Here is a 14,205-nt window from a genome sequence, read left to right on the forward strand (position 1 = left end):
GAAAAAGAGAATGGCAAAAGAAAGAAAGAAAAAAGTTCAAAGAAACTACACCATACAGAAGAGTAAATGACTTTTTCTACCACCCAACAGAAATTCAAAAGCCCCAAATCTAATTAATGCTAGTTGGAACAGACTTTTCCCAATAAGAATCCAACAATATAATACGGAGTAGAAAGCATTCTATAATCTAAATTAGCGATTGTAGGTTGCGTTAATGGCGGGCAAATTGAAGCATTGACAGGAGAGATAAGACTACCAACCAAGTTAGCTGCATTCTTCCAAGCTGGCTGTCACTTTACCTAACTATGAATCCACCTAACGCAGACTTCCTTAAAAAAACCATAACTAATATACAACGGATAGATTCATAGATAAGCAAGAAAACACGAGGGCTTAAGCGCGAAATTAGCTCCAGAATAATTAATTAGATATGTTTAAAACATAATTGGCTACTAAGACCTTGAACTAATTTGCACAATTATCATACTATGTCGTGGTTAACAATTAAGAATTTTTCACATGACAAAGACTCAGTATAATCATGTTGTGTCCTTTCTCAAAGTTGGATTAATAAGACTAGAAAGTACATCAGAGTGCAAAAGTACACTGCTTGATGACATTAAAACTTACATCAAATGAAACGATAAACATATTCCATGCCTAAAATATTCACAATGATAGGTAAATTATTAAGAATCCACAAACTCAAAAGCTCCAACTTCAATCTAGATGCATGTCTGCATTTCTTACAAAGCATATGGCTTCAAGTGAACTAGATGCAGATGTGTTACTACTCGTACCAGTAGGGTGCCATATGAGCTCCATTTATACACGGGACGGATTATTGGTGCCTCCACCATATAGTTTAGCATTGTTGATTACGAAGAGCACCGCCACCCCCTTGATGAGTAGTGTGAAAACAAAATTGTATTTCCTGTCTTCAGAAACAGTCTCAAGCTCCCATTTCCCTTGACACAACATGCCGCCCTGAGAAGACATCAGGTATATAGGATGTTCGTTAGCAATATAGACAGCAAACCTAGCACAGTGCATCAATATAGAACTTTAAAGGTTTTCAACCAGCAGATGCATCATCACGAATTCAATATGAAAACCAAGACAAAACTACTTGCTACTTAGCACAGTCAAGGGGAATCCTAAAAAAAGAAATTAATCTGAAGGCCCTAGAGTACATATAATCCAACTATCCAATTTACCAAGCAAAACGAAAAACAAGACAAAAGTACTTGCTACATAGCACAGTCAAGGCTTTGTTGTAATAGATTAGGATACTCCAAGTTAATGGACAAAATTACAGACAAAATCAAAAGTTAACCAGCTAAATGAAGGCACACGAATAGAATTAATAGCTGCAAGTACGAAAAAATTTTACAGAAGCTACACCACCATGTCCTCTGATAAAAAATTTGAAATTGACATCAAAACAAAATTCTGTCCCAATACTAGTATACTATCTATAGAAACTTATGGACTACGGGCACATAATTCATCCACAATCTAGAATCAAATCAAGACAAAAAAGTTGCTTTCAGAAAAGACACATTTACTAAAAAGAAAACCTGAACTATTAAAGTTTTCAAGATCCCACATCTGATATTGATCATTAGTGACCTAAGATAAGAGCATCCACACTCAATCAGCATATACTCTGCAGTTGCAGACATATATCAGCCAAGCTGACTTAGCCACCATACCTAAAGAGCCTAGTCTTCTAATCACTTCAGGCAGGCAATAAGCAAAAGAAATCAAAAATTGGAACACTAAACCTGTACCATCATATGCAAGTCCAGACAACTTAAAATTGCCACCACATAAATTTCAAAGTCATGGCAAATTTTCTACAGCATAAGTTACAAGTAAATGCAACACTCTACTCGAAACAGAAACACCTCCAAAGACACTTTACTTTGAGACAATGTGTTTCGATTTAAGACAATATCCACCGACCACTGAATCATGACAAGAAATTCATAAACAATTTCCTACTTCACAAGCAACAAGTAGTAGACAATTTAATGAGGCCTAAACATCAATCATAAAATGCTCAATACAAGGATGTCTCGAAATTATCTACCCAACATTTCATGCCAGATTATAGAATATAAACATCAAAACTACAATAAATTAGAAAAAAGAACATACATGCAAGAAAAAGATCACAGACGAGAAATGAACAAGATTATGAAAAATAAAGAGAACGTATACCTGCACTCAGTGTAACTTAGAATGAGTTCATCTCAAGACAATAGGTCCGTCTTTTCACTAGCATCTTTGCCGCTGTACCATAGGGCTCTTCAAAAGCAGTGGAAACCCAAGATGAGTCCGAAATTTCCTTCTTGGCAATCACTCCTGACTGCTCACTGGGTCGAATAGCAACTAATGTTGCCCCTTTCAATACTACTCCATTAGGCAACTCCAAATGGGGTGCATACCACAGCCTCATATTCAATGCAGGCACGAGAGTCCTCTTTGATGCAGATGAAGCCGACAACGGCTTCACCCTCAACTCTTCCAACTGATCCCTATTCATACACAGTACACCCTGACCATCGGCATCCGTTAAAACAAGACTATCCAAAGTTTGATGCTCTGCGATTATTGGTTGCAATAAATAGTGTCTAGCTGATGCTGCAATCAACGAACTAATCGTCCACACCACCCTCAATTTCAGACCCCCATTAGTGTAAAACGACTCCGGTATACTACCATTATCATCATTAACCACATTACTCGGGCTAATTTGCTCACTAATCACCCCATTTTCACTCAATTGACTAGTTTTCGCGCTATTAACAACTGACGAAGCACCAAGAATGACACAATTATCTAAAGTAGACCCGAAATCGGCCCTCCATTTGAGCAAAACCCCATCATCAATACCCAATTCACCACTAGGCAACTCGATCCTTAGATAACGAATCTCAAGAAAGTTTTTCAAAACCTGAGTTGGAGAATGGTGAGTAACACCACCCTGTTCCCCTTCCTCATCATCAACCCCATTACCCACCAATAAGGAGGACGAGGCAGAAGCCGAGGCTGACGAAGACGATGGGCCAGTACCCAACACACCGACAGGCCCAGATCGTTTAGGGCCCAACAACTGACCCAAAGCTTGAATGGGCTTAAAAATATTACCAAAAATGAGACGCACAAGATTCGCAAAAGGAGAACGAGACTTATCTGCAGCAGAAGAAGCAACGGAGGAATCATCATCGGAGATCACGCAATCAACTCGAACGACGACGTTTTCAACCTGGGGTACCAACGTCTGGAACCTTCTAGAAACAACACAGCACCGACCCAAAGCCTTGACATCACCGATCTTGTTGAAAACCAACAATAGCAGAGAATCCGGTAATCTATCAAAGTGATCAACCCCATCATCACAAACTTCATCATCATCAACCACAACATCGATACGATTCTCCATCAATGGTTCAGGATAGATTCTGGCGGTGGCCGTCAGATCTGGCCGAAACGAAGTCATTGTTGAAAAGGGGATGAAGATAAATTGAATTCAAACCCTAAGAAAGAGAAAATGGGAGGAATTGAGAATAGATCTGGGAAAAAGAGGTGAGTGAAGAAGGAGTTAAGAAGAGGAGAAAGCCATTGAAGAAGGAGGAGGAGAGAGAAAAGATGGGGTGTGGAGTATGAAGGTATAAATACAAAGAGATTGAAGCAAGGAAGGGAGAGGAATGGTAGGAAGGGATGGATCCACGGGTATGTCACAAGAGACAGAAGAGAGAGAAAGTGGAAAAGAAGAGAGAGAAAATGAGGAAAAGAAAAGAAAGAGACAGGGAAAGTGGGGATATCATATCATATTAGGCGCGTTTAAGATAGCAATGAAACAGAGTCACAACTCACGGATGATGATATTATGCATGATGTTTTTTTTTTTTTTTTTAATTTTTATTTTGTGAAAATGCGAAAGAACTCAATATATTGAATCAAGATCCATCAATATTTAAAGGGTAATATTATATGTAGCCCTAAGGGCTATATATAAGCATTAATTATACTTTTGGAAATTGTATAAAATTAGGAATTCATGACAAAAACACGCGTAAATCAGTGTTTATATTTTGATGATTGCTTAACTTTTTTACGATTTTCAAGTGTAAATTTAATGCTTATAGGTAGCCCTAAGGGCTATGTATAACATTTTCCAAATTTAAAAACTAAAAACACCGGAAATAAATCCATGAGGAAATCCAAGTTATTTGGGTGATAAACTTGGATAATTTATCATATGGCATTTATATTTTATATAATAAAAATGTCTTGGGATTCGCAAAAGCACTATTTTATCGGTCTAAATGGGTCACTTGGCATGCAAAAGCCAAGTAACGATAAAACAAACGAATTTCCAACGCTAACTCCTACTTCACAGCCTTAACTCAAGGTGAGTTAACTAGTCATAAAAAAATAAGACCAAAAAACTCGAACAAGCATACAATAAACTACGATTGCGGTGGTGACTGGTCGATTCCACGTGTGAATTACGATTGTAGTGGTGGCTAGATTAGGTTGGGATACGGTGGTTTTTCGGCTATCAACAGAAGTTTGTGTTCATATAAGTCTAACTTCACTAGATCGAAAGCTCATCTTCAATGGTGAATCAATGGAGAAGGAAAATATCAATTACCCTTTAGGGTTAATCCTACGTTAAATTTCTTTATTTTTTGTGGGCTTTTCATTTATTTTTGGTGGCGGCGGAGCCGCCATTAATATCGGTGTTGGTGTTGGTGTTAGTGTAAAAAGGAGCAAGATGAAGATGGTGGATTAAATTAATCGAAAGCTCATGATAGTGGGTTTGTAAAGCAAAGTGATGGTGGTTTTGCAACTTTTGCTATTGTTTAGAACTCGGATAATGTGGAATTGATTCGGATCTAATTTCGACCGTAATTGAATTTTTAATGCGAGGTTTCGAACTTGGATTTGTGGACGAAACAACCACAACAATCAAGATCGACCATTCCCAATCACAATAGACAAATCGACGACACACGAAGACGAGTTCAGCAATTTAATGAATTAAATTAGTGGAAAAATAGTTCATACTAGAGAGTAGTCGAGCATTGAAGAAGTTTGCTGAATTTGCGGATGTTAGTTTAAGAAACAGACACTAGTTAACTATGGTTAACGTTAAAGACTTAACGACGTCTTTTATTTGGGCAAAAGGCTAAATTCCGTTGCAAGCAATTTACCTTCGCACCCTTAACTTATGACGTGAAAAGACCATTATTTCCTACATAAACGCTCTAGGTTTATCACTGAGATGAACCTGGGGCGCCTCTAAATCCATACATATATATATCTATTCTAAAAAATAAATAAATATTCATACATAAATATTCTGAATTAAAACATGATTTTTTTTTTTTTAACTTTTTGTTTAGGATAGCTCCCGCTGAATTATCGCCCAGCCCCTAGGGTGCGCACTCACTGCCGAGAAAGCAATTAAGGAGGGCTCATTAGCCCGGTGGAGTCAGCCCGCAGGGCTGGCTAGGCTGAACTCTCCACGAAGGAGATGGTACGCCTATAAATAGAGGGTAAAGTACAACGGAAAAGAGGTGAGACACTCAAGTTATTATACTTTCTACATTTCTCTAAGTACACTTTCTCTCTCTAAACACTCTCTAACTTAAGCTTCGGAGGGGGGTTCCTCGAGCCACTCCCGAGGGCAGTTTACGTGTGCTGCCTTATGTAGGTTGTTGACGGGACCCAGCTCACCCAGCAGAACCCTTGGATCCATACCTGGAACAATTGGCGCTAGAAGGAGGGGAAGGATCATCTAACCTAAGGTTCACCAACTGAGCTAGGGACTAGTTAACTAACCACCATAGCCAGAGAAGAAACTGTACCGACACCCATGTCCAAAGATAATGAGATCAACCAAACACCACAAAAAACACCCTCAGTAACCCTCGATCCAAAAGGATCCACCGGAAATCCCAAATCGACCATCTCTCAGAAATCCAACCCCATTGGATCGACATCGGCTGCAGCTAAAGCGGCGTCAAAACTAGTCGATCCGGCAGGATCCAGTTCCATTTTCAAATACGGAATGTCGTGAACAGGCGCGAACAATGAGCTCATTGTTTCAGCACCTGTAACCCAGAAACCGCAGCCCGTTAATATGTCAGTTATCCTGCAGAACCTTTCTAAATGCAGTAGGAGCAGCTGGCAGCAATGACGGCGGTCCTTACCAATATGGGTAAGGGGGCGAATCCGTCACCGACAACGGCAACTGCGGAGCCCGCAACAAAGAAGTCGGCTTCCTCATCCCTCACCCCTGAGCAAAAAGAGCTCATTTAGCTGAGGAAGAGGGTATTGGAGTTGGAAGCTCGTAATCTGAATCGAGAATGGAGCGTGGAGGAAATAACTCCGGCTCAGGTCAGCCCGGAGAAGCGGGTCCCCCGCAACAGGTCTCCAGCCTCAGAGCGGGGACCCAGCCCGGAGAGAGACAAGCAAGCGCGAATCCAGGTTGTTCTAGATGATTTCCCATTTTGCCGGGAGATTCTGGAAGAACCAATGGAGAAGATAAAGATGTCGAGCTGCAGATACAACGGAACCACAACACCCAAAAGTCACATATCAGCTTTTGAGAACCACATGGTAATTTATACTATGACGGACTCAGTCTGGTGTAAGGCGTTCCCGCCGACCCTAGAGGGGCTGGCAACGGAGTGGTATGGAGCTATTCCCAAATGTTCCGTATACTCGTATAACCAGCTGAAGAGAATGTTCACGGAGCATTTCATAACCCTGGTAGTCCGAACTAAAATGACAACCGAGCTGATGTCATAAGTTCAAGGGAAAGACGACCCCTGAGGGAGTTTATCACCAGATTCAACAAAGAGGCAACAATAATCCCAAATATGAGTCAAGAGGTAGCACTACTAGCAATGCAGAGTGGCTTACTACCAGGCTAACCATTCAGAGCGTATATGGGACGTAAGAGCCTCAAAACATTTGCTGAAGTGCTAGGTAAAGCGCACGAGTTCATCAAAGCAGACGAGACTGACAGAGCAATGCTGAGTAGGAAGGCACCAGGTGACTCAGTTAAGCAGGCAGAGGTCACCCGGGCAGAGAACACACCCAGGGCTGACCAGCCGAGCAGGGCCGAGCAAAGTCGCAGAGAAGCGGACAGAGCAGTGGGGGTGAGAAGGTCAGATCCGAAGAGAGGGCCAAGGCCTGGGAGGTTCACCAATATACCCCACTAACCCACTAAAGGTCTCATATATTCAGAGTGAATAAAGCTGATGATAAGTGGCAGAGACCCCCAAGGATGGTTAATAGGAACCGTGATACCAGCAAGTGGTGTGACTTCCATAGAGACCATGGCCACACCACTGAGGAATGCACACACTTGAAGGATAACATAGAAGTTTTAGTCAGGAGAGTGTACCCGAATCAGTTTAAGCAGCGCAATGACCCTCCTAGAAGGAGGGATGAGCGTAGAACAGGCCGCGCTGACCGTAGAGGAGGTCATAGGGGTCCCGCTGGAGACAGAGACAGAGATGGCAAGCCAGAAGGCAGGGTATATGTGATCAGTGGGGGTCCAGTGCATGGAGGAACAGTTAACAGAGCACGGGCTGACTTGCGGGCGATGATACATCAAGCCAGAAGGCAGGGTATATGTGATCAGTGGGGGTCCAGTGCATGGAGGAACAGTTAACAGAGCACGGGAAGGCAGGATATATGTGAGCAGTGGGGGTCCAGTGCATGGAGGAACAGTTAACAGAGCACGGGCTGACCTGCGGGCGATGATACATTAGATAAATGACAATGAGAAGCGTAGATGGCCACCTCTTCCCCCGCAGCCACGAGCCACGTTTGACGAGCATGACCAGGAGGGCATAATTTACCCTCATGATGATCCACTGGTAGTGACAATGAGAATTGCAAACTGGGAAGTGGATAGGTGATGAATCACATTTATATAGGATTTATAGGCACGTTTATGCTAAGTTTATAGTTGCTTTTTAGGTCTTTTAGTTTCTTTTTAGATCGTAAATACATAAGTTGTTTGTTTTGTACTCTATTACGCTTCGTTTGTGTTTTTCTTAATGTTTTAGGTGATTTGATAGACATTTGGACGCTTTCGTAGTGTTTGGAGTTGATTCGGATGATATTTGGATGGAAGCCGATGAATCGAGCTTATTAATCGAAGATAACATGTTCATGGATGTTGATTTTGAGATTTATATGCATGAGGAATGAATATAGCATCCACAAGGGTCGTTATGCACTTTTCAGAATTGAATTTGAGTTAGAAACGAAGAAAAACGATCTTTTACAAAGTGGCAAAACTGACCTTTTCTCTCTCTTTTGATCATAACTTGAGTTCTATAGATTGGATTGATGCGATTCAAATTGCGTTGGAAACTAGACTTGAAGAGATTTCCAATCATAGGTCACATGCCCCAAGAAGCCTCCTAGAACAGAATTTATGGCTGTTTTAATCCGATCTATGTACCCTGCGACCAAACCACGCGCCCACTCGATCCTCCCTGCTGCTACTGCCAGGGCGCGGCCACCACCCTGCGGCCGCAGGTTCTGCCGACCAGCCAAAGCAGCCCACGAGGCTTTTCCGCTGCATATCTTCACTCGTTCCTCAATTGCATCGATCATCTTCGTGCCATGTCATCATCTATCGCCTAATAGTAATACAACTTGTGTAATTTGTATTTTCTTATTTCTTTTATTTATTTATTTTTAGATTAGAATTTAGGAACTTTATAAATACTGAAGGGATTATTTTTCCCTTAGGCCGTTTTTACGTTCGTTTTCTTAGCCCTAGTTTTTCTCATGAGCAATTCCATGGATTCTCCATGGATTGTTCTTGAGTTTATTAATTTTATTCATTGAGGTATTTTATTTCTATCTCTTATTTTTAATTTTGTTTTCTTCCTTAGATCTAGTTTTAATTATTTATTTCATGTTTGAGTAGTTTTATTTCTAGGGTTTGGGAATCCATGTTTATACTATGAATCTTGATTGATAATTTTAATATTTTAATTATTGATTTCTCTAATTGATAGTGTTTTGTTGTTAATCTTGCAACCTGATCAATTGTTTGATTAATTATTGTTAATAAGAGTTTGAATCGAAAGATCTTACTTTTAGAGGCTTACCTACAATTAGCAATTCTGATTATGTTAGCGACCGAACTACATATGTTGTATTGAGAGCGTTAAGACCCGACAGTAAGCTTAGCAATTGCTCTAGATAATTGATTGATTAAATTGTTATTGATATTTGATAGATTTAGAACTATAAACATGGTGAACCATAACTCTAAGTCTTTTTATTTATTACTTTTTCCCTCTTTTAATTTAGATTATTTTTCTATCCCAATTTCGTGACATAGTTTAGTTTCTCCATACCTTAGAAGTTAGATTGAATAACCATCTCTCTGTGGATTCGACCCTACTTACCCTACTACATTGTTAGTTGGTTTTGTTAGGAATTTATTTTTGACAGGTGTACGACAACCTATCAATAGGATATTGATAGATGGAGGCAGCTCAGCCAACATCATATACATCAGCACGTTCAACGAGCTGAAGTTGGACAAGAAGGATTTGAAGAGGGTGAGTTACGAAGTCACCGGGTTTAATGGATCAGGGCTAACCCCGGAAGGCATAATCGATCTCTCAGTCCGGGTGGGTGAGAGATCAAGAAGGCGTGATGTTCGAGTAGAATTCCTTATGATAAACTCTATCACCCTACAATGTGATCATGGGAAGACCACTCATCCACAAGATAGGCGAAGTGGTATCCACCTATCACCTTGCCATGGCCTACACAACTAATGAGGGACGGTCAGCAAAGCTCAGGGGAAGTCAAAAGACGGCTCAACATACAATGTTACATAACTGCCCTAAAGCAGCCCGCAAAAACCAGACAACAGCCTGGCTCAAAGAGAAGGCCCCCTGAGCAGGCTAAGAGGAAGTCAAGGAAAAGGAAGCGTGAAGAATATCACAGGGAAAAGGATAAACAGAAGTTAGCAATGGAAAACTTCGAGCCTGCAAAAGAGGAGATGGCTAGACCACTTCCCAGTGGGGAGCATGTCACAGTCGAGCTCACAGAAGGTGACCCCTCGAGAACGGTGAAAATTGGGAAAGACATTGATCCAGGAGTAGGGGTACACCTCGTAGAGTTGCTGAGGAAGAACAAGGATATTTTCGCATTTTCCGCAGATGAGATGCCCGGAATTGACACTGCAGTCATGATACACGGGCTGAATGTGAAGGAGGATATTAAGCCAGTTAGGCAGAAAAGGTGAAGCTTCTCCACGGAGAAAAATTAAGCAATCCAGGAGGAGGTGGAGAAACTCTTGGAGGCAGGATTCATTGAACCTTGTGACTACCCAGAGTGGTTAGCCAACGTGGTCATGGTGAAGAAAGCAAATGGCCAGTGGAGAATGTGTGTTGATTTCACAGATCTCTATAAGGCATGCCCAAAAGACTGTTACCCGCTGCCACGGATCGATCAGCTGGTAGACTCAACCAGCGGGCACGCCTTGCTAAGCTTCATGGACGCCTTCTCAGGGTACCATCAGATCAGCCTGCATGAACCAGACCGGCAGAAAACCGCATTCATCACCGAAGGGGGAGTGTACAATTACATAGCTATGCCCTTCGGGCTGAAGAATGTCGGGGCAACCTTCAGAAGGCAATGGATAGGGTATTCCTACACCAAAAGGGCAGAAATATTGAAGTATACGTTAACGACTCAATTGTTAAGAGCGTCACGCGGGCTGGGCATATCATGGATCTGGAAGAAACATTTGCCACCCTGAATAAGTATAAAATCAAACTCAACCCGAAGAAATGTGTCTTTGGAGTGAGCTCAGGAAAGTTCTTGGGTTTTCTGATCAGCGAAAGAGGGATAAACGCAAATCCAGAAAAGGTCGAAGCAGTCCTAAGCCTGCCTGAGCCTAAGTGCATCAAGGATATCATGCGGTTGACTGGCAGAATGGCTGCGCTGACCAGGTTCATCAGCAAGTCAGCGGATAAGGCTCTGCCGTTCTATTAGCTACTGAAAGGGAACAGAGAATTTAAGTGGGGAGCCAAAGAAAAAGAAGCCTTTGAGGGTATTACGGAGCATCTGACTAAGCTCCCAACAATGATCAGCCCGGAGCTGAGGGAAAAGTTGCAACTGTACATCTCTGCGTCAATACAGACAATCGCAGCCGTTCTAACTTAGGCAGAACAAAGGTACCCATTGGTAGAGAAGCTGGCCTTCGCAGTGGTCACCACAACAAGGAAACTAAAACCATATTTTGACGCGCCTGTAATACAAATCACCCACTAGAAAAAGCGTTACAGAAAATGGATGCATCAGGCATACTCCTAAAGTGGGCAATTGAGCTTTCTGAGTACGAATTCGAGGTCAAACCTAAGGCAGCCATCAAGGCACAAGCCTTAGCGGACTTCATACTGGAAGCCTCCTATGAGGAGAAAGAGGATGATATTGGGGTCTGGAAGGTGGAAGTAGATGGATCCTCAGCCCAAACGGGAAGTGGAGCAGGAGTCATAATAACATCCCCAGAGGGAAATGTATTCGAGTACGCCATAAAATACAAGTTCAAAGCATCAAACAATGAAGCAGAGTAAGAAGCAGCGCTGGCAGGCCTGCGTGTGAGCATCGCAGCGGGAGCCCGCAAAGTACATCTGCAAACTGATTCTCAGCTCATTGCCAGCCAATTGCAGGGAACGTACGAGATTAGAGAAGCCGCCATGCTGAAATATGTAACTAAAGTAAAGGAGCTAGCAGCTTAGCTAGTCCACTTTCAGATAGACTTAGTTCCCAGAGCAGGAAATTCCTAGGCCGACGTTTTATCTAAGTTAGCTAGTTCCACATTATAGAGCCTCACAAGGACAGTGATGGTTGAAGTCCTAGAGGAAAGCAGTATTATCGAAAAGGAGCAGGTAAACTGCATTGGCCAGCAGAGGGCTTGGTTTTCAGACATTCTGGCGTACAAAGTTCATGGCTCGCTGCCCGATGACGAAGTACAAGCTAAGAAGGTGAAGAAGGACGCCAATTGGTATGTGGTGATGAATGGGGAGCTCAACAAGAAAGGCTTCTCAAAACCACTGCTGAGATGCATCCTAGAGTGGGAGCAGGAAGGCATTATGGAAGAAGCCCACTCGGGAATATGCGCTAACCACATTGGTGGAAAGGCATTGGGAGTAGAAGTCCTCAGAAGGGGGGCATACTACCCAACTTTCTCGCGAGACGCGCTAGCATATGTGAAAAAATGCGACAAGTGTCAAAAGTATTCACCAGTTATAAACCAACCAGCAAATGATCTAACTCCAATCCTCAGCCCAATCCCGTTTGCTCAGTGGGGAATGGACATATTGGGACCCTTCACCACTGGGTCAGCGGGCAGGAAGTATCTCATCGTGGCAGTAGATTACTTTACAAAGTGGATAGAAGCTGAACCCACTAAGTACATAAAGGCAGTCCAAGTAAGGACATTCATATGGAAAAACATCATCACAAGATTTGGTGTGCCACAGTGCATAGTGTTTGATCATGGATGTCAGTTCGATTGTGACACCATCAAGGACTACCTGGAGGATATGGGCACCAAGTATGCAAGTGCCTCAGTCTGCCATCCGTAGAGTAATGGTCAGGCAAAAGCAGCAAACAAGATGATCCTAACAGCCTTGCAAAGGAAGCTGGAGGAATACAAAGGCCTATGGGCAGACCTAGTCCTAGAGGTCCTGTGGGCAAACAAAACCACTGAGAAGGAGTCCACTAGTAAAAACCCTTTCAACCTGGCCTATGGGGCTGATGTAGTCGTTCTAGTGGAAGTGAAAATTCCTAGCCTGAGGATACAACACTATGAGCAACAAGGAAACGAAAAGCGCATGCTGGAAGAGCTAGATTTCCTGCCAGAAGTAAGGCTAAAAGTAGCTCTCAAGCTAGCAGCCCAGAAGAGAAGGATTTCAAAAGCTTTCAACAAGAGGGTTAAGCATAGAGAGCTCTTGCCCGGAGATTTAGTCCTCAGAACGACAGCAGCAGTGGGAAGAGGAAATCAACATGGAAAGTTGTCAGCGAACTGGGAAGGCCCTTTCATCATTCACGAGCAGGTTGGACCAGGAGCATTCCTCCTTGCAGATCAAGAAGGTCAGGTCTTAAGAAACAGTTTCAATGCTGATGCGTTAAAGAAATATTTTGTTTAAATAGCCTGAAAAAACAAATATAGTTGTTTCAAGTTTGATAAACCTTTATTCAGTTCATGTTATGTTAATTAAGGCATTTGAGCCATTTTTATTCAATGAAATACAAGGCTCTGCGTGAGGAGTATGTTGCGTAAATCTGTTTAATATGCTATGCCCTAGCATCATATGCTAACATGCAGAAGCCAAACAAGAATAATTATAAGATGTTAGAGGCAAGAAACACTCTAGCACAAAGTGGCAAAGTATCGTTAAAACGACAAGTTAAAGCATCCCTCCCTAAAACCTCACCTCACCTGCTCAAAGAAAAACTAGGCACCACCTCGGGGACGCTTGAGGGGGAGGCCTGGCACATTCAGCTTCAGCAGGAGAGAGAAGGGGAAACGAAGAGGATGAGCTACGTGGGCAACACTGAGGTTCTCTTAGTCCCATTTAGCCCACCTCTTTGAGGGGGAGAGGAAAGGAGGAGACAAACATACAATAAGCCCTTACGAAAAGAAGTAAGCAGGCACAAAATGACAAGTCGCAACATAAACAAGTTGAACGACATAAACAAGTCACAGCATAAACAAGCTGAAAGACAGAAATAAGTCACAACAAAACAAGCTGAATGACATAAAGGGAGCAGGTAAAAAAGGTGATCGACACAAATAAGTCTCAGTAGGGCAGATTAAACAACGCGCAATCGAATAAACTAATCAGCATGCAAACTAGTCTCTACAAAAATTAAGTAGAGTACATTGTGCGCAAGCATCCAAAGCAAACAGGACAGGAAGAGCAAAGCTCACCAGAGCTCTTGCTAAGCACAGCAGGGAGAAGGAGAGCAAAAGAGCCCTCAGCAACCAAATCAGGAAATCAGTGAAGCCCAACCTACGAGGTTTCACCGAATACAACAAAGAGACGGCTGTGCTAAGGTCTAGGTACTGCTACACCTTGGCCTAGAAGCGATTCCAGACAAATACGCAGACTATGAAATAATCAG

General features: G+C 42.3%; 2 protein-coding genes across 2 annotated transcripts; one reads left to right on the forward strand and one right to left on the reverse strand.

Moving 5' to 3' along the window:
• Positions 1-530: 530 nt before the first annotated feature.
• On the reverse strand, positions 531-3,795 carry LOC145636084 (F-box protein At4g18380-like). The gene is made up of 2 exons (XM_081687538.1): positions 2,227-3,795; positions 531-987 (listed from the first exon to the last, which is right to left on the reverse strand). Exon 1 carries the CDS (start codon positions 3,506-3,508, stop codon positions 2,243-2,245), a length of 1,266 nt encoding a protein of 421 aa, XP_081543664.1. The 5' UTR covers positions 3,509-3,795; the 3' UTR covers positions 531-987; positions 2,227-2,242.
• An 8,897-nt stretch (positions 3,796-12,692) lies between these two features.
• Positions 12,693-13,344, forward strand: LOC145636952 (uncharacterized). Its single transcript, XM_081688483.1, has 2 exons — positions 12,693-13,170; positions 13,280-13,344. The coding sequence occupies exons 1-2, from the start codon at positions 12,693-12,695 to the stop codon at positions 13,342-13,344; spliced, it is 543 nt and encodes a 180-aa protein (XP_081544609.1).
• Positions 13,345-14,205: the final 861 nt, after the last annotated feature.

This window comes from Chenopodium album, chromosome 6 (assembly GCF_948465745.1).
Source record: "Chenopodium album chromosome 6, dcCheAlbu1.1, whole genome shotgun sequence".
NCBI lineage: Eukaryota > Viridiplantae > Streptophyta > Magnoliopsida > Caryophyllales > Amaranthaceae > Chenopodium > Chenopodium album.